The 24,244-nt window shown below is 45.0% G+C and overlaps 1 protein-coding gene across 1 annotated transcript in view; it reads right to left on the bottom strand.

Moving 5' to 3' along the window:
• Positions 1-3,856: 3,856 nt before the first annotated feature.
• The window catches only part of C6H6orf89 (chromosome 6 C6orf89 homolog), a 34,096-nt gene continuing 13,708 nt past the window's right edge, over positions 3,857-24,244 (bottom strand). The window contains 8 exon segments of the mRNA XM_003897538.4: positions 3,857-5,069; positions 7,642-7,765; positions 10,770-10,899; positions 12,643-12,782; positions 12,906-13,057; positions 21,542-21,755; positions 23,876-23,914; positions 23,916-24,084. Of these exon segments, the coding sequence (XP_003897587.1) occupies positions 4,975-5,069; positions 7,642-7,765; positions 10,770-10,899; positions 12,643-12,782; positions 12,906-13,057; positions 21,542-21,755; positions 23,876-23,914; positions 23,916-24,084 (1,063 nt within the window). The 3' untranslated portion in view covers positions 3,857-4,974.

The following is a 24,244-nucleotide window of genomic DNA, read 5'->3' as shown; positions in this document are numbered from 1 at the left end:
TGACACAAGCACATTCCCGGAGGCTCCCGTGTTTCATTCGCTACAGGGCCGTCTCCATAAGCGCCTTCACCCTCCTAGCTTCCTGACCCTGACACGCGTTGGTTCTGTACACAACATCTGTAGGTCCAAACATGGAGAGAATTTCTGCCTAAAGTACAATTTTAAAGCACATCTCTGACACTCCCTTCAACGAATTCTAGTGGGTGATGGCTCACCACTGAAAGGTAATGAGTGTGGAACTTGTATACTCAAGAGAGCTTTTCCTTCATTGTTAGGAGAGCTCAAAATCCTAAGAGGTCCTTCTGTTTAATAACTGATTCTTGAAAGGTAGACAAAATTGCCTCTCTCTGTGCAAACAGACATGCACCTTTCCCTCTCTTTCTCCTATAACCCGGCTTTCTCCTTTATGGACAAGGAGATGCAAATATTTGCTTTGGGGTTTGAACATTCACTGTGAAAGTGATTGGGTAATGAGCAAACTCATTCCAGGCTGTATTAAAATGACTGAGGCCATCACCTGCAGCTAAGAAACGTGAGTTTTTGTTTTAACATAAGTGTACACTGAGGCCTATGCTGGGTTTTGGTAGACGGGAACAGAAAATCAAGAATTGAAAAACAAGTGATGTAAATTCCAAGGGGACCCACAACTGGAATGGGGCAGAATCCCTCCCTGTCACACATCTGGAAGAATGTGGAGACAGGAAAATGGCTGGACACAGTGTGTTTCAGCTACATTTACTCTTAAAAAGAGTTTTCAAATGGGGAGGGGAAAAGTGAAAGGATTTTTATAAAAGTCATATGGTTAGATTCTTTCCTCCTCCACTTCTGCCCAGCAGAGTTTTAAAAACAAACCCTGCGGAGTTCCTGGCTTGCTGTTCCCCATCCCTGGGTTCTCCCACTCCAACGGGGACACATGTGAGTCAACGACATCCACAGCTCTCTTCCTGGGCACCATGCTGTGATGCAGCAGGAAAATGATGAGCTGTGGAACCAGCTACCCACCTGCCAGCAGTTGACTGCTCTCAGCCTCCACTTATTTCCTTGTAAACTGAGGATCTAACACCTACTTTACAGGATTGGGTGAAGATGAAAGGAGATCATGTATATCAGGCACTTTGTATACTGGAATGTACTAGACAAGTGTTATTACTCCTTTCTCTCAGAAAGCGAGCCCCCCAATCTTCCCATTTCATAGACTGTTTTGTATTTCACTGAATAGTGGATTTCTGTTTTCATAAACCACTATTATTATTTTTTGAAACAGGGTCTCACCCAGGCTGGAGTGCAGTGGTACAATCACAGCTCACTACAGCCTCCACCTCCCAGGGGGGTAAGTGATCCTCCCACCTCAGCCTCCTGAGTAACTAGAACCACAGGAGTGTGACACCACACCTGGCTAATTAAAAAAAATTTTTTTGTAGAGACGGGGTTTCGCTATGTTACCCAGGCTGGTCTTCAACTCCTGAGCTCAAGCAATCTGCCTGCCTCAGTCTCCCAAAGTGTTGGTGTTACGGGTGTGAGCCACCACACCTGGCACAACTTTTTTTTTTTTTTTTTTTTTTGAGACAAGAGTTTCGCTCTGTCGCCCAGGCTGGAGTATAGTGGCATGATCTTGGCTCACTGCAATCTCCACCTCCCGGGTTCAAGCAATTTTCCTGCCTCAGCTTCCCGAGTAGCTGGGATTACAGCCGCCACCATCATGCCCGGGTAATTTTTGTATTTTTAATAGAGAGAGGTTTCACCCTGTTGGCTAGGCTGGTCTTGAACTCCTGACCTCAAGTGATCTGCCTGCCTCAGCCTCCTAAAGTGCTGGGCTCACAGGTGTGAGCCACTGTGCCCAGCTTGAATCACTTTTATTTTATTCCCTCTCTTCCCTAAAAAAACTGGAGGACAAGCTCTGCCTCCTTTCATCAACCATAGTAAGTATGGTATCCATTCACTACTTGACTGCTGGAGAGCTCAGGACATTTGGACAGAAATGCTTCAAACTGGGGCCACAGTAGCCTGTCTCCTCAGAGAGCTGACTTCTGGGCATAGGCGTCTCTATGGCGGGAGGCTACAAGAAACTGAACCTAACTCATGCACAGAGGTCATCGCCATGTCACCTCCTAGTAAATGCTCAATAAACTTATAAACCACCCCCTCTCTTTAGAGCCCTACAGTTTTGTTCTTATTGTGGTGATGGAGGTGGGGAATTGGTGAGGTGGTCCTGTCATCACCCTGCAAGCTTGCTTTCTCATCCTGACAACCCTCTTTCCCACACCAGTCATGCAGAGGGACTTCTGCTGCTTCCAGCTAGATGGCAGGGGCATCCTGTGGCATCCTGCTGCTCAGGGCCTTGATCATTAGAAAGGGACTGGCTGGCAACCCCTAGCTACTCCCGTCGCTCTAGCCACTAGTAGATTCTGTTTATCAAAATTAACTTGAGAAGTTGAACTGCCTCTGTCTATCTAGAAAACCCTCTTTGGAGAATTCTCTCCTAATACAAGTTTACATTCAAGTCTGAACTGGGTAGATTGTAAGTAAAATGAGTAGCGTATGCATGAAAGTCTCTACTTTTCTTCAGCTACAGTCATTTTTTTGTTGAAGTACAAAATGGGGCTTAGGAGACTTTCCCAGGGGATGCCTCAGAATATCAACACATGCAAGGGTTTCTTCGCTTTCGTGCTCTTTTTTTTTTTTTTTTGAGATCGGACCCCGCCCGGCTCTTCAGGTCGGAGTGCTGGCCGGATTCAGCCTCTACCGGCAAGCTCCGCCTCCGGGTTCACGGCCTGCCTCACCCGGAGTAGCTGGGACTACAGGCCCGCCCACCTCGCCTGGCGTTTTATTTTTGGTAGAGACGGGTTTCAACGAGCAATGGATGGTTCTATCTCCTTAACCTCGCGGATCCGCCACCACCGGCCTCCCAAAGTGCTGGGATTACAAGCTTGAGCCACCGCGCCCGGCCCGTTTTCAAAGTTTTGAGCTGAAGTGGGTATTTTATGGACATTTAAGATGTGAAGGGCAGGAGTGAAATGCGGAAAGGAACACAGAGTAACTCACAGAAACAAAACAGAGATCTCAATAATCAAAATAGTTGCTTTGTTCCTAAGAAACCCTCTTTTTTGTTAACGGGTCTAATTTTTAAAAACTCTCAGAGGCCTCTAAAGCACTTGTTTACATACAGCCCTTCCCCATGTGCGGCCAGGGTAAGGACACTGCAGAAGGCTGTAAAAGCTTACACAAAGCCGGCCTCTACATGATCCCTCTGACTTAAAACCTCTTAAATCATAGCTGCTTAACAGCATGACTTTTATATGTACACAAGTTTTGTTTTTCCTGTATTCATCCACACAAGGGGTTGATTAAGAAAAAATTCCCTCAGGTACAGTTCATCCTAGTTTCACTGAAGCCCGCGGAGGAGGCTCTGATGTTTCCACCCTGAGCTCTGTGAACTCTGCTTGTCCTCTGTAAGCCCGCAGACAAACAGGTCATTCAAGTGCTCAGTGCTCCCCACTGCTGGGCATGAGACCCACAGAGAAAGAGGGCCTGGGAGATGAGATGCAGGCTCCTCCAGGAATGAAGAGGGCTTCACAACCATCTTCACTCATCACTGTCTGCCTCTGGTCCATAATTCTGACATCGACACGTAATGTATCCATTGGATTTCTGCAATCCAGAACCAGAGGCCAAAGTGTAGATTGCTTTTTCTTCATCCTGGCATTGGCATGACCAATGGCCAGGTATCTAGCGGTGTCAATAAAAGAATAATAGAGAAAAAAAAAAAAAAGGAACAGGAAAAGAACATCCTTATTTACACCATTTGATTGCTACATACTGAAAGCACTTGGGAGAAAACAATGCACATAGTGAATCATCCAATCAGAAACACACAGCTTTATATTATTACAAAAAAGAAAAATACCTCACCTTGTTTTTGTTTCCCAGCACAGACAGAAATCATTTTAAGACAGAGGATCACACAGTCATTTGTACACCCAGCTGACAAACACTTTGGGTCTGAATTTCCTCCCCCAACCACATTACAACATCAGCTTTGACACATCTGTAAAACATCTTCTCTGCAGAAAGTCAGACCCTAAAGATCAAACCCAGGGAGGCACCCTCTCCCCCGGCCAGCTACTCTAACTCATAACCCTCTGAAGACACTTGGTAAAGGCAACACAGCTGACAAGAGCAGTGCTGCCTCAGCAGTAGTGGGCTCTGGCCCTGCCAAGGCAGGGAGGACTAGAGCCAAGCTTCCAAGAAGCCATTCAGACAGGCAAGGGAGAAGGGGAGGGAGTGCAGTGGGGATATAAGAACCTGATGAAATGGAAGAAAGCATTACCTTGGGAGTTACCACTTTGAATTATTATATGATCAGACTCTAGCCTGGCATCATAGAGACTCCAAGTGCCACGGACAATGGGAAAGAAGTGTACTTCTTGAATGCAATTCAAAGTTATCTGACCTTTTTTCACTGCTTCTAGATTCCATTTCGTTTGGGAAACTACAAGAACTTCTTTAATCAGCCATGGCTTTCCAAAAAGTAGAGTGATGTGGCCAGGAAGATGGGGACGAGCAGGCCCACCTGGTAAAGGATGGCTCTGACATCAGAACCTGTTGGCTGCCCTCTCCACTGCCAGGGAAGGAAGCTGGCAATACAGGCGAAGGCAGGCACCAGCCCTGTTTCCTGCCTAAGGGGCAGCATCAAGGTCTTAGTGCCCAAAGGCCCGGAAGAGGTCAGTCTCAGATGGGTGCTGGCAGAGTCCTAGCCAAGTGGCCAGGCTGAATCCTTCCTGGGCCATCTGCAGGAAGAGTCAGGAGGGCTAGGCCCTGGCCACTGCCTTGCAGCTCACAGCTGGTTCACACATGCATGCAAAGGGCAGGTAACTAAGTAACCAACCCCTGGAAAGCAGTTTCATAGTTTTTTATTTTTCCCCTTTCAACCTGGTTTTCGGCTCTGGAAGCTGTTCCTGTGCACAGTTCTATTTCCTACAGTTCTGAGAAAGTGGTTCCATCGCAGATGACCAAAGGCTGGACCCCTCTGGCTATAATGTAGACCTTCCAGTGAGTGGTGCTGGCATAGCCTTGAGGGGAAATAGCAAAAGGAAAACATGTAAATGTTAGCGGGTGGACACACCTGTGGGCAGAGCAAGGCGGGTCTGCCAGAGCTGGCCCTCAGGGTGCACTGCAGAGTCAAAGACAAATCTTTTTCTATTTAATTTAGTTTCTTTTTTTCTTTTTCTTTTTCTTTTTTTTTTTTTTAAGAGATGGGGTCTCACTATATTACCCAGGCTGGTCTTGAACTCCTGGGCTCAAGTGATCCTCCTGCCTCTCACTCCCAGAGTGCTGGGATTACAGGTGTGGGCCACCACTCCTGGCTTAAAGACAAATTGCTCTGAAAGTCTTTTGGCACTTCCTAGTTATTATCAGTCCTCTTTAAATGCTTTATCACTGCCCCTCACCCAGGGAACTATGAATCACAATTCAGCAGCTTACAAAGGCAGGATGCTCTACATGAGGCTGGTGTTGGGCATCAAGTCTCAGCTTTTACAGCAAGAAGACAGAATGGATTCTGAGGGGGCATAAGACCTACTAGCCAATTTTCCTGTGTCTTTCTATAATGCAGTTTCATTACACAACATCCAGATTAACCTAAACCTAAACCAGCATTGCCCAAATTGGGTTCAGCAAACAGTAGAGTCCTGTAAGATATTCCAAAGAAAATAGGTTCTAGAGTACTATGGGCCCTGCTCATCTTTAAACGAAGAGCACTGAGTAGAATTCAACTTTTACTTGGTGACTCCGGAAGGGTCATGATGGGCAATGACTGTCCTGTACAGTGACTGCAGATATTGTACCTGACCCCCAAAAGGTTTTCTGGTGATCTGGAACCCTTCTTTCCTCCATCTCCACAGAACAATGTATGTTTTATCAAAAATCATAGAACTTGCATGTTGTGGTGCCATTCTTAAGGGTCCCTAAGGTAGAGGAACTGCCGTCTGTCCTGCAACACTAAATGATTCTTCTTGGCCAGGGTCTGCTTTCCTGTCCTTACTGTTAACCGTGGCAGCTACAGTCATCACGTCTATTTCTGTCACTGCTTCAGGTGCTCGCTGGCTTCCCCACCCCTCCCTGCCCCCATTCTTCTCCCGGGCTTGCTCTCCTATTCTTCTTCTCTTCAGTCACCATCCCTCTCTGTGTTCTGTCATGTGACTGGCCTTTTATAGACACTGCCAACTACAGGGATCCTTTCTTTCTAGTCAACAAACCAGTCAGGCACAGCACAGCAGGTATCACGCACTGGATGTTAGGCTAATCTGGACTATCTGTACCAGCATTTGATGCTCAAGCTTTCATGATTACTGCCAGACATTTCTTTTTTTTTTCCCCCTAATTCTGTAATTGGTATTCCGGTTGCTTGTGGGAGCCGGAAGTCTGAATTCAGATAACTAAGGTGTTTCTGTAGTTGTCTGAATTGTTAGGCATTTGTAAAATATAAGACAGAAACTTGTTCAAGCACAACCACATGCTCCAAACCTAAATATGCCAGAGAGATTTTCACAATAGTCATCTCTTGTGTTAAGAGTCACTCCATTACAGGAAAAAGGTTCAGAACAATTTCCATACAAGAATCCTCCTTTTTGTAGGAAGTTTCCCAAGAGCCAGGCCAGCTGTGCTCCATTATTAGTTAATGCTTGATTTGCACATTATTTTTATTTTTCATTTCTAAATTGAAATAAAAGTTATGTAATTTAAATTAAAACTTGGCATAGCTTGCAGTCCAATTCCTACCCTCATAAAAGATGCAAGGTTTCTAGGGATTTGGGGGTCTTCTGAATGGGTAAAATTAAAGAAATCAATTGGAAAACCCAGTCTGGGCTCTGCCAGAGACTCCAGGTCTTGCCTAGGTTTTGTGAGGCAGGAAAAGCAAGGAGATCAATGGTGACACTTGCTGATTTATTTGTTTCTTCCAAGAAAACTCGGCTGTCAAACTGATTGCTACTGACAGCAGTGGATTCAAACCTGTTTCTTTGGAACAGATTTTTAGGATATAACGCACAGGACAAGTCACATTTGGGAAAACACTGAGCCAGGGCCAAGGGTGAGTCATCAATGTGAGGCTGTGACTTGGCTGTGGCAGCCACACAGAAGGTAATATTTCCTTGTGTGACCATTGCCCTTATATACTGCTTGGTATTGGTTTATTTGCAACATGGGTGTATATTCCTGTAGTCCTGGATTGTCCCTCTCCTGGCTTGACTGTGTCCAAGCAGGCACTTAAGACCTGATGCTCTGCTCAACAGATAGTGGGGCCTTGGGGTGGTCACCTCTCCTCTCTGGGTCTCAACCTTTTCATCTATAAAACGAGGGATTGGTCTAAATACTTTCCAGAATCCTTCCTAACTTGAAGTTTCTATGGTCAACAGACACATGCATTCTATATGTTGTACGTACAAGACATTTCTTTCTGCTATGTTTTCTCATTAAGTTGTTTCATTTCTAAGCATAAATGTTGAGCCTGTTAATAGGAGAATGTTATTTTTGATTCTACTAAATAAAACTTCTGTGAAGGCAGTATACGATTCTTAAAATAGCTTTTGAATTAAAAACTAAAAAGATTCATGGCTGACCCTGCCCTCCTGGGGCCCTACATACCGATATCTCCCGGCTCTATTGGCATGGCCACAGACTGACAATGTTTTCGGCACTGGAAGGGAGGGATAAGCTGCAACATGGCCTCGCCGCTGCCCATGATAAATAGGTCACGCATCTCATGCATCTGGAGGAAAGAACGAGGAGCGGAGGAAAAGGAAGGCAAAGAAAACAAAATAAAACCAGGGGCTTTAGTAAATAAAAATGCTTTCACATATGGCTCTGAGTTTTCTAGCCTGAGCAAAGAGGAAATAGAACCAGTAACAAAAATTTGCAATTATGTCCAAAAGACAAAAACAAACTACTTCTCCTAAGAATGGCATCTCTTGGCACTAAGACCAGAGTACAATCTCTTCCATGGGTCTCCTAAAGAGGCACTGTGTAATTTAGTGGGCAATCCCCTCAGCGAGAGCCCCAGAGCAGATCCTGCATGAGCTTCATAATTTGCAACTAGTTTTAGCCATAGCTTCAAAGTAAGCCAAAGGAAAATACCTAATTGCAATTTAACAAAGGTAGTTCTAGCAGAAACCAACAAATGGTGGCTGAAGTATACAACATTCTGAGATTCTGGGTTTGATGAAAACTTTTTAGATAAATAGATAATCGGGACATCCGTTCGGCACTCTTCCATGGAATGTTACTTCTTACTACCAGGGCTCTGATAAGTATTGCACAGCAGGAAGTTTAAGTTTATATTGCCTGGCAAGACCCAGGGGAGCAGGCATGCCATGCTACTGATTAAAAACTAATGACACTAAGACTGGCCTCTGATTCTGAAAACTAAGGAGACAACCAGCATATGCACCTGCACAGGTAACTACTGCCCCTCTGAGGGCATGCTACTGCCGGCAACGGGCATTAAATGCAACCTGCTACGTGCCAGGGAAGGAGCTGTGAACCCTGGGGATGGGGCTGGGACCAGGGCAGGGAATAGGGATAAAGAGATGGGTCTTGCTGGGACATTTCTCCTTACCTTGATGATGACAGAAAACCCCTAGGGTCTCTTCTCTCATCTCTTCCTCCTATCTCCTGCCCTTCAGAGAAACCCTTTATACGCCCATATAAAGTGGGAGCCAGAAGTCTGACTCCCTGGGCCATGTCTTGGTTTTTCTCTTCACCATTCACGGCCTCCAGAGTCTTGGATTTTGGCCCCGTCTTCCCCTGTCCCCAGCCCTGGTCTCTCTGCTGCTGCCACAGGCCTTGCCCATAATGTTTTCATGGCAACACTAGAACCATTTCACCTGCTAATGTGGTGACAGGGACAAGCCTGGTCTTCCGCCAGCCTGCAGTTGACTGGCACTCACATTGGCGGAAGCCTTACCATCTGTAGTCCTCACAACAATCTCAGAAGGACCAAAACAAGTGGCTGTATCCTTCTTCACACAGGCCTGAAGCGGGTAGGGTCATAGTCATCCATTCTCAGGATGAGAAGAAACAGACAACAGGGCGGCACAGGCCAGCCCTAGGCCACACTGTGGAGTGGGTGAAGTGGGCCTTGGAGCCCCTCACCATCTCCCCAAGTGCCACTTAACAACCAGCTTCCCACTTCTGTCTTAAGGCTGCCTTTGGATACTGGGCCCACAGACACGTGACTTTAACAGGGCCCAGGGATGTGGACAACAGGGTGGGGTTACAAGGCTGCAGGGAAAGGAGAGCTTGGGCCAGGGTGGGGAAACAGATTCTCTAAGAAATCAGGCTCTCAGGAGTTTTGCCTGTTTGGCCACTGCCCTTCCCAAAACATCCTCGAGAACCACAGTATGACTTTGGTAAGCATTTGAGTAACTCTGTATTTACTCCTTTGGCTGGGCTCCTTGGTGTTGCGCAGGCTGGAGAAATTAACTCTGGTATTCAAGTGGTAAAACCAAGAGAAAGTAAAGGCCGTGTCCCAGAATTATATTTATGAAGATGAAATCATACAAGGGCCTGGAATTCTAGCCGGCGACAGCAGGATAAACTTCTTTAAAATCTGAGGCAAGAGCCCAGCATCTCCACCCCAGTGCTGGCAGACAGAACTTCTTACTTCTAGACAAAATGATTGTTTTTATAGACTTTTAAATTCCTTTAACACAATTCAGCAAATTTGGAGCCAAGCAATAGTATGAGGAGGTGGAAGCCACGGTCCAGAGTTGGTAGGGGGCCACAGTTTGGGAATTTTTTTTTTTTTTTTTACCAAGGAAAATGCATGCTTTTAATTCTCCCAAACCAATCCAGGCTCAAAAACCTTCCTTAGGAATGAGACTTAACAAAAGGAGCAATTCAGAGAAAAGTAAACAGACACAAATGCAGAACAGCTTCTCCCAGTCCACTGGCCCCAGAGAGGCAACTTTGGCTCTGAGCACTTGGCCCCAGACTGAAGTGGGAAATGATGGGGGCAGAGTGGGCTTTTCCACCCCAGCTGGGCTGCCTGCCTATCAAATCTTTCCCAGGCTCCCACACTTTTTGCCTTTCAAGTTCTCTACCTGAAATCTCTTAATTGTTTATTTCTGGCAAAAACCACCCTGGGGGTTAGAGGGTAAAGGGTGTGTCCTTGGGCAACTCACTTAATCTCTCTGGGGCTCAGTTTCCTTATCTACAAAATGAAGAAGTTATTCTGTTCTCCAAAATGAAGAAGTAAAGCTATTCCTTTATAGCTTTCTTTTCTTTTAAAAAAAAATAGGGACAGGGTCTTGCTATATTGCCCAGGCTGGTCTGAAACTCCTAGGCTCAAGCAATCCTCTTGCCTCAGCCCCGCCAAGTGCTGGATTACAGGCGTGAGCAACCACCATTCATGGCTGCTTGCCGACTTTCTAATTTAAGGTAGGAATTTAAGGTAGGAAAGCCAGATTAATTGTACACTGAAGTCCTTCAAATTTTAAGAATTTACTTCTTTTAATATAGAAAAGTAGCTTGCCTTAGGTGTTAAGCGCAGGAGGCAGATTTGCAAGGTAACTAGACTTTCTGGAAACCTGCCTTCATGACAAGGTGTGCCCCTGCAAGTCTCCTGGCTAGCAGCAGGAGGGGAGAACTAGACTGTGTGGGCGTCCCCTCAATTCACCCTCTAAGCCAATATGCAGGGAAGGCCTTGGTTATGACATCAGTCCAGATCCCAAGTAAAGAAAATTCTAGATCCAAGTCCTCTCAAAATTTCCTACCTTACTCCCCACAACAGGTTCCGGGTGAAGAAGGAAGCACTTGTTTAAAGAGGCATCTTTTGGAAATGGCAGGTGAGTGAAAACAGGAAAAAGCTCACGTAACACTTGTGATCTGTTCAGAGGTCTTGTCCTATAGAAGTTTGAAATAGAAAAAAAGTAATTAAACTGGTCAAGCCAGTCCATGACTAAGAGAGAGCCAAGTAAGGGTGGGAAAACCGTGGGCGGTGGGTAAAGAGGGAAAAATATGAGTACAGTATCTTAAGTATTAGGTCCCTGAAGAATAGTTGCACAGAGTCAATGAAGTATAACGTGGACACAAACAGGCATTAACTCTACAGCCATGATTTGAACATGTGGGTGGAGTGTTTCTAAACTGCAGCTAAAACAATATATAGAGGAAGGAAAGAAACAATCTATTCATTCTATCTTGGAGAAGACTGAAGTAACAGCAGGCCAGGAGGGGGAAGGGAAGAAGAGAGAAGGAGGAAGGGACAAAAAGCATGACCCTTCTTCTGAGGCAGAGGGAGACGCAGGGGAAGCCTGCTCAGCTTGTTCAACTGGGCACTCTAGCACGCAAACAAACAGCACATTTAAAGAAAGATAGAAGCATTAAGACATTAACAAAAAGCCTGAAAAAGCCATTTTAATTATTTTGGAACAGTTCTAAGATGGAAACTGGCTTTCTTTTCTTACTAGGCAGCAACTTTAACCACAAGGAATGAACCATGTCTTCCGCTGGGCACAGGAAGGAACAGCAGGACAAACTGGGGTTTCAATCGTGGCTGGGTAACCTTAGGCAAGTTACTTAACCTCTCCGCTTCCCATTTTTCTTTCTTTCTCCCCCTTCCTTTTTTTTTGAGACAGGGTCTCACTTTGTCGCCTAGGCTGGAGGGCAGTGGTGTGATCATGGTTCACTGCAGCCTTAACCTCCCAGGCTCAAGCCATCCTCCCAACTCAGCCTTCCAAATAGCTTGGATATTTTTTGTAGAGATGGGGTCTCCCTATGTTGCCCAGGCTGGTCTCGAACTCCTGGGCCCAAGTAATCTACCCGCCTCAGACTCCCAAAGTGTTAGGATTATAGGCATGAGCCACCACGCCTGGCTACTGATTCCCACTTGTCTGATCTGAAAAATGACAACAATCATTCCTACTTTCCAGAGTTATTATCAGTGTCTCCAGTGAGCCACAGACACTAAGCACCAACGCACACTGCCTGGCAGAAACAAGCGCCAAAAAATGCAATTCTCCTTCTAATATTTGCACTCTCTCTTCAGCCCCCTACATGAGGCCACATTCTACATATAATGCTAAACGCATACTTACAAATAAATTATGACTCTATTAGACAAACTTGCTGTCTCCCGCTGGTGGCGCCCCTTCTTCTGACACACTTCTTCATCCATCCCCTTTCTCATCATTGGTTTATCAGTGGGATCCCAGCATTGGATTTGTAAAATGCTGGGCCTGTGGTAGTGGCTCAGTGATAGCTATTACTGTTTTGCGAGTATTTCTGGTCTGCCCCTTTCCTACTCACAAGCTAAGTGCCCCCATAGCCCACCCCCCACCCATTTTTTTCTGAGACACAGCCTCATTCTGTTACCCAAGCTGGAATGCAACAGCGCGATCTCAGCTCACAGCAACCTCTGCCTCCCAGGTTCAAGTGATTCTCGTGCCTCAGCCTCTAGAGTAGCTAGGATTACAGGCACGCACCACCACACGTGGCTAATTTTTGTATTTTTAGTAGAGATGGGGTTTTGCCATGTTGGCCAGGCTGGTCTCCAACTCCTAAGCTCAAGTGATCTGCCTGCCTCGGCCTCCCAAAGTGCTGGGATCACAGGCGTGAGCCACCATGCCCGGCCCTTTTCACACTCACCATGGATAAGGAAATGGGAACCACCGTTCAGGAAAGCAGCGCCACCACTTGGCGAAAAACCCTTCAGTGAAGTCTTCTATCACCTCAGGGTACTGGCACAAAAAATGCTGAATCTCCTCCGACGACAGGGGCTTTCCCGTCTTGGCAAGGCAGGAAACAAAGTAAAACAAAACAACACAGAGTTATTTGTCAGAAATTTCCTAGAGCTTGACCTAGCCTTTAAGCAAGCAGCCAATCAGTGGGAGACTCAGGCTTCTGCTCACCTTGATCACCAGTGGATGGAGCCTCTCAAATTTCCTTGGGGCATCTTCCAGGAGCATCACCTTCAGGGGTTTTTGGGCACAGCCAGTGCAGTTGGCAGGAATGGGCTCTGACTCATTCTGCTCACAGTCCTTTGTCCACCAGGGGTCAAAGTCTGAGAGAGGAAGGGATATGGAGAAAGCAGATACTGAAAGAGCAGAAAGCAGATACTGAAAGAGCACAGCTGGTACATCCAGTAGCTCCAGCTACGAAACAAGAAAGGAAAGACATCAGAATGACTTTTATTTATTTATTTATTTATTTTGAGACAGAGTCTCACTCTGTCGCCCAGGCTGGAGTGCAGTGGCACTGTCCAGCTCACTGTAACCCCTGCCTCCTGGGTTCAAGAGATTTTACTGCCACAGCCTTCGGAGTAGCTGGAACTACAGATGCATGCCATCACACCTGGCTAATTTTTGTATTTTTAGTTAGAGCGGAGTCTTGCCCTGTTGCCCAGGCTGGTCTGAATTCTTGGGCTCAAGTGATCTGCCCAAACGTCAGCCTCCCAAAGTGCTGGGATTACAGGCGCAAGCCACCGCATCCAGCCCATAATAATTTTTAAAACACACAATGATAAGCCCTGGAGACCGCCGAAAAGGTAAGGTCCACATGAAGCAGCCTCTGAGGAGGGAGTAGAGGAAAGGGGCAGGAAGGAGAGGTACTCTTCTCTGTATACCTTTTTACACTTTATGGAAAATATCTTTTAACCTGTACATGCATTTCCTAAATCAAATCAACAAATAAAGCGTAACAGCTAGGAAAACTTTCAGCAGCGTGGAGCTAAAAATGTAGTTCTCCCAACATTTTCTAACCTATGACCCATAGGGCCGAAATGTCTACAGCACAGGGGGGCTGGTGTGGATAGAAGGGTGACCCCATCATCGCTGTGCCCTAATGCACTTCTCACACATGCTGGATATGTGCCTAGACCCTTGGTTCACAAGTACACATGGGAGCCAGGACTCTGGGAAGGAAGAGTGAGAAAAGGGCATAGAAGAGGGAAGGGATGGAGAGGGTAGACAGGACTTTTCTGGAGCCATCTTTGGAATAAAGTGAATTGCATCTGTCCATAAGACAGCCCTCTATACCAGCTCAGGACAGGGTGGGACCGCCGGCCATAGTTTCCAGCCCCACATGCTGGTCAGAAATGGAAGACTCCCAACCCAGACCCTGCTGTGAGTGACAGCGGCTCCCTGACACGCCTGTCTGGTTTGGCTCCTTCTCTGAGGGGCTCTTGTTTCTGCACAGCCTTTCCCAGCTTCCCTCTGTTGCCATGCTGTTTATAATGTTATTTCATTATTTCTTGTTTACTTTCTGTTCCATTTTGGATTTCATCTGTGTTCTCTGAGAGATGTGTTTGTTTTAAACTCTGCTTTGAATCTAAAATGTTTCAGAAGATGGTTCTGATTAAAACCCAATGGAAACCAAATCAGGAGAGAGCCTACAACAAATGATAACAGACAACCAAATGTGGCTGAAACGAAGTCAAGTTTTTAAACCAATAAACATACTTGGAAACTGACTCTTAACCGCAAAACATTTTCTGTGGTTGGCAGTAAGCGCTTTATCCTTGTTTTCTCTGAGGCAGTAGTAGTGGGGCATAGGAAATCCTTGTCAGGCAAGGACCGTGTTTGTTCTTGGCCGGTCTCCTGAGCATCCTCCATCTCTTGCAGATAGTATCTGTGTTTCCGGGAGGCAACTGCCACCTACCTTTCTCAGCCAGTCTCAACCTGCAGGAAGATTATTAGCCAGAGGACTACTGATACAGTCTGCTCCTGGGAGGGCACCTCTCCTCCCACAGTGCTCCGGGGGTAGCTGACAACCCTTTAGTGCCACCTGTTTCAGTGGCACACTGAGGCTGCAAAGTTGCATTTTTCTTCTCTAATATTTTCAAATGTTTCCTATTCAGGGTCAAATACAATAAATTCTTGCCAATATGCAAAAATTCTGGGTAACGGACACACCATGAGGCATAATCATAACAACATGTTACAATTATATAGCATTTCAGTTTCCAAAGTACTTGCAACGGAAGGGGAAGGAGAAAGAAAGCTAACGCACTGAGTGCTTGCCCTATGGTAATCACTTTCCCATGTTATAGCATTTAATTTTCACTGTGTAATTACTGAGTAGGAATCACCATTCTCATTCTGTGGATGAACAAACTGAAAGTCAGAGGTGATAGGAAGTTCCCGAGGTGCCAGAGTGTGGCAGGAAGAACACAGGAGATGCTGGGCGTGCAGTGGGGGTTTGGGTAAGGAAACAGGCTGCAGAGGGAGATGTGGTGAGGGCTTCCAGGGCTTGAAGCATGTCTGACTCCACTCAGAACAAAAAGAGGAACTGTTGGAGGCTTCTGAGCAGGAATTTCTCCATGTTCTAGGAAGATTATTCTGGATTGTGATTAGGGTGCCCTAGAAGAGAGAGGCTGGGAAAAGAAAGACCTGGTTATATTTTAGTTTTGCCCGTTTTTAGGGAAAAGGGGGGGGGGGTTCCACTGTGATGAGAAGTGAAATATAATGAATGAGGCAGTGAGAATGGAAAAAAGGGGTGGATTCTAGAAGCAGTGAGGATGAAACCTACAGCCCCAAGCAGCACTACTGTGAATGTCTGCACTACGCTGTCCTCTTGGTCAGTGTCATCATAAACCTGCAGATCTCTGCTATCGCCCATGTCTAGTCCTCATCTAGGGAACGTCATCTCCAGATTTATTATGACACTTTTCTGTAGTAGTGTGTCATATTCCAACAGAATCAGTTAATTATGACAATCTTCCCAGGAGATGAGAGTAAAGCACCAGGAGAAAGGGGCACCTTCCTCGAATTTGTACAAAGGTGCGGCATGGGCTAGCAGCGAACAGCTCTTAACCTAAGAGTTAGGATAATTATTTTAACTACAACTTATTATTTTTTTTTTTTTGAGATAGAGTCTCGCTCTGTCACCCAGGCTGGAGTGCAGTGGCACGATCTCTGCTCACTGCAACCTCCGCCTCCTGGGGTCAAGCGATTCTCCTGCCTCAGCCTCCCAAGTAGCTGGGATTATGGGTGCCTGCCACCAAGCCCGGCTCATTTTTGTATTTTTAGTAGAGACGGGGTTTCACCATGTTGGCCAGGCTGGTCTCAAACTCCTGACCTCAGATGATCCACCAACCTCAGCCTCCCAAAGTGCTGGGATTACAGGCGTGAGCCACTGCGCCCAGTCCAGCCTAATTTATTTAATTTTAATTTTATTCTGAGCTTTAGATATTCTTGGGATTTCCAGGTGGAGATGCCTTTAAAAAGCAGGTAGAAGAAAACCCAGTAAAGGGAAATCAAGAAAGAAAAAGAAAGTAGGAATAGCAAACTGAAAGAAAAACTTGGAGGTGGTGTTCCTTGAGGGTCTAAGAACACAAGTAAAAAACTGTTAGTACTAAAAAAAGAATTTAGTAAGGTGACAGAATACAAGATACAGATTTTCAGATACAGATTTTTATAAGAAACAGATTTTCTGTCTGTTTTGTTCACCGCTTTGTTGAGAACAGTGCCTGGCATATAGAGCAAGGTCTCAATAAACATTTATTGAATGAGTGAATGAAGTTGGGGAGAGGGAAGAAGGGATGGAAGGAGGAAGAGAAGGAGGGAGGAAGGCAGGAAGGCAGGTAGGAAGGCTGATTTTTCAGAAGTTTTAACAATAGAATCAAGTCCATGGGGAGAAAAATCAAACGAGCAATCTGGATTCACAGAAACCTCAAAATAAAGATTAAATAAATATAACCTCATTATTTCTTACATTATAAATGCACCCAAGAAAAAGCTGCAAAGCCCATGACCAAGTTCCCATGACGTTAACTAGTGTGTCCTCAGTATTTAATCAGGCGGTTCTCCGGAAGCTTGTTTTTGCATAGCACCTCTTCTAGCACCCTGGGCATGAGGCAGGGGTGAAGCCTTGACAGTGAAGGAGGCTTTTGCCAGGTCCCTGCATGTGTGGCACCATGCCCAGAGCCATTTTCACACACTGCAGAGAGGGAAAGAGCCCAAGAAATCATTTCACCAACAGCCTTGCCTCCAGGAAGCAATGCATTTGAACCGCTCCAAACCATAGACAGAGTCTATTTTCATGAGTTCTCACTTGTACAAAAATTTGTTTCTAAATGTGAAAATTTATTATCAAAAACACAGCAAAGGAAAAAATTAAAAATAAATAAACAAATGTAGGACTTTAGATAAGTCAGCCAATCCCCTTGCACATTAGTTTCCTCATCTTTGAAATGAACATAAAAACAGTATCTACCTTATGTGACTGCTATGAAGACTGAGAAATACATATAAAGTACACAGCACAGTACCTGGTATACAGTAAGTGCTTGACAGAGCCATTATTATCACAGAAGGTAAGCTTATTTTGCAAACAAAAGAGTAAAGTTTTCCTTGAGGTCTAAGCAGTTCATCTTTGAGCACAGGTCTGGACTCTCTAAGTCTCACTAGGTTCTTAGTTTGAGGCCAATAAATGATCTGTTATTTCCAAAACTTCTTGATGTTGCTGGATCTACTTCATCCTTCCTTTGAAGGTCACTGGATGCATCAAGTTCCAAATGTGTGCCTTTTCACTGTATGTGAGAACTATCCCAGGCTTCCTCAGTAAAAATGAATGTGTTATTTTTAAATTGGCCAGAAAATGACCAAAGTAAACAAAATAATTGGCCGAACATGCTGGTGCTTGGCTTGACTGAGGGCAGAGATGGCAGGCAGTAAGTGTGGTATCTTGGACAGAATGCTAGAGGGGGTTAAGAAACTAGGGTTCAAGTGTGATTTTGTCACTTTTAGCTGGGTAAGCAAGCTCTTTTACCTCTCCTGGCCTCAGTTACCTCTTTTATAAAATGGGGTATGTACCAGATTAAATCTAAAATTCTTTTTCAGCTTTAAGACTCAATGATTCCATGGAAATGGTAAAAACCAAGGGGATGGCTGGCAGGAGTAAAGGGACTATAAAGATATGAGTCCAGGAGGGGAGAAAAAAACTAAGAATGTGAATGTAAAGAGAAAACTCTGGGTAAGAGGAAGGATTAAGTTAGTCAAATATTATCCATAAGGGTGCAGACTAGGAGGATGAGCTGGACTGAATGTCTAAGACAAGACCAGGTCAGGAAAATTCTAAAGGGTCCATAGCTTGAAAGACCACTTATCTTTGGAACAGCCAGAAAGAATACTGTCTCTTCAGGGACTAGGGAGTTAAGAGAAAGTAACTGATGATCTGCGAGAGAGAGAGAGTGTAGAACTCCAACATCAGACTTAAAGCTAGACTCTTCAGGTCTACCGCATGGCTACAGACTACTCACATCAGAGGTGAACGGCTCAGACTCTGAAGACTGGCTGCCTGGGTTCAAATCATGGCTCCATGACTAGACTTGGGACCTTGAGCAAGTGACCTAACCATACTGTGCCCCAGTGTCCTCATCTGTAAAATGGGCATAAAACCTGAAGCTACCCTATAGGGATGTTGTCAAGATTAAATAAGCTGATATATGGAAAGTCCCCTGAACAGGGTCTGGCATCTGGTAAGTAATAAACAAGTATCAGTTTATTCACTTATTTTTTGCTGCAGAGTGGGATGTTTCCATGACTCGCTACGAAGTCACTTCATTCTTCTTATTGAGAGCATTTAGGGGCAGGATTTCCTAAGACTGAAATCTAGAAAAAGAACCCCACTTCTGTCACCTTTTTGTTCCCTGGGTGGGGTCGGGGGAAACTTTTAGTCACTGGTGGTGGTGCCTCTTATATATCACCAAGGCTGCAGCTGCCCTCCATCATTCCTGAGGTGCCACTGCAAGGAGCACCAGATGACCCTGGGAGGGTGAGACAGGCCAGCACTTCAGGAAACCATATGGGGTTTCCTTTGGGGAATCTGCCACACCATTCTCCCCTTGCATTTACTTTAAAAGTACAGCTAAGTAATCCCAACTTGAAGGTAGTTGTTTTCTGACACCAGGACATTAAAAATGATCTATTTTTACTTTTCCTGCCCTCTTACAGGCCCAGATTAAGTTGCACTTAATTCTCCCTCATGTGTTTCTGTTGACCCTTCATACAATTATGCATTTTTAACTTTTCTTCCAAATGCTATGCAAAATGCTGTTAGTTTCACATGTCTACAACTTCCCAGAATTATCATACATAGGAAAATATGGTGCTTCCACATCCACATTTACAAGTAAAAACAGCACTTTAATAGAATCAACAACATTAAAGAGCTAAAGCCACACCCTTCCAATGCTCACTCGCTCTCTCTGCAACTGAGCTCCAAGGACTTGTTTTATTTCCATCTGCAAGGCAAAATATTGATTTGAAGTGGTCCAAATCATCCAGCTTGTTGACAAGACACTAATGTTTCTGGAATGTTTAAACTATGATTTAGAGAAGGAGCAAGCAGTGTTCATTGACGATGCCCCATTTCTCAATTCAACCGTGTATGCAGATGTACTTCATAGGACCAGGGAAGAAGATAATGCCATCAACCAGATCGGGAAAACTCATCAGGAGTTGCCATTAGGGAGGTTGTCGGGGGAAGACAGTCAGGAAAGGAGACTGGTATGTCTGAGGAAGAGGCACAGACTGGCCCAACTGACAAGTTTCTCTCGCTGTTTCCTCCAAATGCTCTGAATCGTTCTGATAGGAGTTTGAGACTGCATTTTTTTTTTTTCAGCTCTGTTGATGACATTTCAAAAACAACCTTCCCAATAAATTCAAGGAAGTTATATCTGGAATTTTCAAATGAAATATCTGAGCTGTTGATTTTTAAAAAAACAAAAACTCATGAGGTGGAGTTCTTGTCTTACAATGTTCCCTTCCTCTGAGTTTGATACAATTTTGGAAACCTTTCCATGACTTCCTCAAGTGTACAAAAATAGCTTTCAATGGAGACCCAATCCAAGGGATGATTTTTATGACTGATTAGGTCTTAAAGAATGACATTATGATTATAAAGCTTAAATACATTTTTTCTTTTTTTTTTTTTTTTTTTTGAGACAGAGTCTCGCTTAGTCGCCCACGCTGGAGTGCAGTGGCGCAATCTCGGCTCACTGCAAGCTCCACCTCCCAGGTTCACGCCATTCTCCTGCCTCAGCCTCCCGAGTAGCTGGGACTACAGGCGCCCGCCGCCTCACCCGGCTAATTTTTTGCATTTTTAGTAGAGACGGAGTTTCACCGTGTTAGCCAGGATGGTCTCGATCTCCTGACCTTGGGATCCGCCCGCCTCGGCCTCCCAAAGTGCTGGGATTACAGGCGTGAGCCACCGCGCCCGGCCATAAAGCTTAAATACATTTTTTCTGAAAGCATTTTTCCTAAAAGTTATGACACATTCTAAAAGTTTCAGAACATGGTTACACAATAAATTCTATAATCCATTTGTGATATTAATATACATATTATTCTACATTGCCAAATAAGATAAACATCACCAAAAAAAATCCCAAAATAGGCCGGGTGCGGTGGCTCATGCCTATAATCCCAGCACTTTGGTAGGCCAAGACAGGCAGATCACGAGGTCAGGAGATCAAGACCATCCTGGCTAACACGGTGAAACACTGTCTCTATTAAAAATACAAAAAAATTAGCCGGGCGTGGTGGTGGGCGCCTGTAGTGCCAGCTATTTGGGAGGCTGAGGCAGAAGAATGGTGTGAATCCGGGAGGCGGAGCTTGCAGTGAGCTGAGATCACACCACTACACTCTAGCTTGGGTGACAGAGCGAGACTCGGTCAAAAAAAAAAAAAAAAAAAAAAAACCCAAAATAATATCCCCCTTTCTCAAAAAGTAAATTTCTTTTCACACACACACACACACAATTGGAGGCAGGGTCTCGCTATGTTGCCCAGGTTGGTCTTAAACTCCTGGACTCACTCAATCCTTTTGCCTTAGCTTCCCAAATTGCTAGGATCATAGTTGTAAACCACCGCATTCAGCCCGAAAAAGTAAATTTCGACTCGTATTACATGTTACACTATTCTCAAAAGGAAACCCCTCAAATAGTCTGTCAAACTATGAATTCTTACGCCACTGATGCACTGTTACTAAATTTATGTGTTTTTAAAATTCGATTTACTGGCAAAATTGATACACTTTTGAGCACTAAATTAAATGAGCTGTGATAGACAGAAGGACTAAACTGAAAGAGTGGGATATACTTATGCAAAAACCTAGCCCAACAGGCCAAGGATTGTTAGAGGACCTTTAGAAGCAAGCTGAACTCAGTTGCTTTCAATAAACCAATACCTATGTACTAAATATGCATTATGGACAGGAATCACAGGAGAGAAAAGGATGAGATACAATCAAATCCTTTTTATGGGCAACACATTCATCCCCATCATGTGTGTTCTGGAATTTGGGGGTGTGAATTTGGCTCTACCAGATGTTCCTCTAGCAAGTTTCTTAATCTCTCTGAGTCTTGGTTTCTTAATCTGTAAAATGGGGATAATAAACCCCATCTCACAGAGTTTTAGTGGGGACTGAATTAAAGGAGACAATATAGGAAGGGTGCCTCTCATTAGGTATCAATAAATGTTACTTCCTTTCCTATCATATACTGTCAAGAAAACTGTATCTAATAAGTAGTAAATGTTGCATTTTACCTGGAAAGGGTCTGTCTTCATCACCCCCATGCAGAGGAACTCCCTTGTTTTCTGACATGTACTTCTTCGTAATGGGCAAGGACATCAGTCTAATGTGATGGATGAGTGAGCGCCAGGTGTGAGCTCCAGAAAGCACTGGCTCAGGTGCTAATGGGCTGAAAGGTTGAATCACAAAGTAGGCAGTGAGCAAGATTAATCCCAAGGTTGCGAGAACCTACAAGGAAAGGTAGAAAAGGCATTAATAATCATCCCAGCAAACAAATACCTTAATACCAAGAAAAACAAAACAAAACAAAATAGGCCTCTTCTGCTATTTCCAATGTGCCTTAAGAACCAACCCATTTTCATAAACAAATCACTTATGTTTACTTCTGGAAGAATTTAGAATTTGAGAACTATGGGGACTGCAAGGCTCACCAAGCTGCTACCATATAATCAGTGTATTTTTAAATCCACCATTTAAAAATACACAAAGGGGGCTGGGCGCAGTGGCTCACACCAGTAATCCCAGCACTTTGGGAGGCTGAGGCAGGTGGATCACGAAGTCAGGAGATCAAGACCATCCTGGCTAACACAGTGAAACCCCGTCTCTACTAAAAATACAAAAAATTAGCCAGGTGTGGTGGTGGGCGTAGTCCCACCTACTTGGGAGGCTGAGGCAGGAGAATCACTTGAACCTGGGAGGCGAAGCTTGCAGTGAGCCAAGATCGCACCACTGCACTCCAGCCGGGGTGACAGAGCAAGACTCCATCTCAAAAACAACAACAACAACAACAACAACAAAAGTACAAAGGGGCTGGGCACAGTGGCTCACACCTGTAATCCCAGTACTTTGGGAGGCCAAGGCGGGTGGACCACCTGAGGTCAGGAGTTTGAGACCAGCTTGGCCAACATGGTGAAACCCCACCTCTACTAAAAATACAAATATTAGGCCGGGCACAGTGGCTCATGCCTGTAATCCTAGCACTTCGGGAGGCTGAGGTGGGTGGATCACCTGAGGTCAGGAGTTCGAGACCAGCCTGACCAACATAGTGAAACTCCCATCTCTACTAAAAATACAAAATCAGCCAGGCATGGTTGCGCATGCCTGTAATCCCCGCTACTCGGGAGGCTGAGGCACGGCAATTGCTTGAACCTGGGTGGCAGAGGTTGCAGTGGGCCAAGATCATGCCATTGCACTCTAGCCTGGGCAACAAGGGTGAAACTCTATCTCAAAAAACTAATAAATACATACATAAAGGCTGGGTGCAGTGGCTCACGCCTGTTACCCTAGCACTTTGGGAGACTGAGGTGGGCAGATCACTTGAGTCCAGGAGTTTGAGACCAGTCTGGGAAACATGGAAAAACCCCACCTCTACAAAAAATAGAAAAATTAGCCAGGTGTGGTGGCGCATGCCTGTGATCCCAGGTACTTGGGAGGCTGAGATGGGAGGATCACCTGAGTCTGGGAGTTTGAGGCTGCAGTGAGCCATGATGGCACCATGGCACTCCAGCCTGGGCAACAGAGTGTGACCTTGACTAGAAAAATAAAAATTTGGCCAGGCGCAATGGCTCAGGCCTATAATCCTAGCACCTTGGGAAGCTGAAGCAGGCAGATCACTTGAGATCGGGAGTTCAGGACCAGCCTGACCAACATGGAGAAACCCTGTCTCTACTAAATTTTGAACCTGGGAGGCGGAGGTTGCAGTGAGCTGAGATCATGCCACTGCACTTCAGCCTGGGCAACAGAGCGAGATTCGGTCTTAAAAAAGAAAAAAAAAAAAACACAACGAGGACAGGTGTGGTGGTTCATGCCTGTAATCCAAGCACTTTGGGAGGCTGAGGCAGGTGGATCACCTGAGGTCAGGAGTTCAAGACCAGACTGACCACCATGGAGAAACTCTGTCTCTACTAAAAATACAAAATTAGCCCAGTGTGGTGGTGCATGCCTGTAATCCCAGCTACTGGGGAGGCTGAGGCAGGAGAATCACTTGAACCCAGGAGGTAGAGGTTGCGGCGAGCCGAGATCGCGCCATTGCACTCCAGCCTAGGCATCAAGAGTGAGACTCCGTCTCAAAAAAAACCACACGCACACACAACAAACAAATAATAATAATAATAAAATAAATAATAATAATATGCAAATATAATTTAACTATAAATATGCAGCTTTCATCTAGGACCTTTAACAACACAGTCAAATTTCCTAGTAACACACAGTAACAAGAGCAAAGGCCAATTCATTCACAGAAAAACCAAGGCTCAGTGGTGGGATCAGTCAACAATAGCATTTGTGAAGAATGTTGAAGAGTTTGTGCTCTGTTGAAGCAATTACCAACTCAGGAAACATTTTACCTTATACACAACTATAAGGAGAGGATATTGTGGGGGGGGGCCTCTGAGGTTCATTCTTTTCCAGCAGTTGTCTGATAAATTTTTCAATTGCCTTCTCTGACATGCCACACTGATGGCCTGTCTGTCTCACCAAATCAACAGTCTCTGAAAGTTTGTCATAAATGCTGATCTCGTTGGCAGCAAGATCCATGTCTTCCAATATAAAATCCCTGAGAGAGACGGAGAGAAAATAAATGTAAAAAGAAAGGTGGTTTATTTAGGTACTTCCTCTTCAAAGCTACTTGACCATCTGTAGAGAAGGACCTGTTCTGTGTTTTCTGCAATCCTCTACAGACCAATACTTTTATAAAACACAATGAATACGTAGAG

Source organism: Papio anubis, chromosome 6 (assembly GCF_008728515.1).
Source record: "Papio anubis isolate 15944 chromosome 6, Panubis1.0, whole genome shotgun sequence".
Classification (NCBI taxonomy): Eukaryota; Metazoa; Chordata; class Mammalia; order Primates; family Cercopithecidae; genus Papio; species Papio anubis.
The sequence above is the reverse complement of the archived record's forward strand: the minus strand, read 5'-3'. Positions and strand labels throughout refer to the sequence as shown.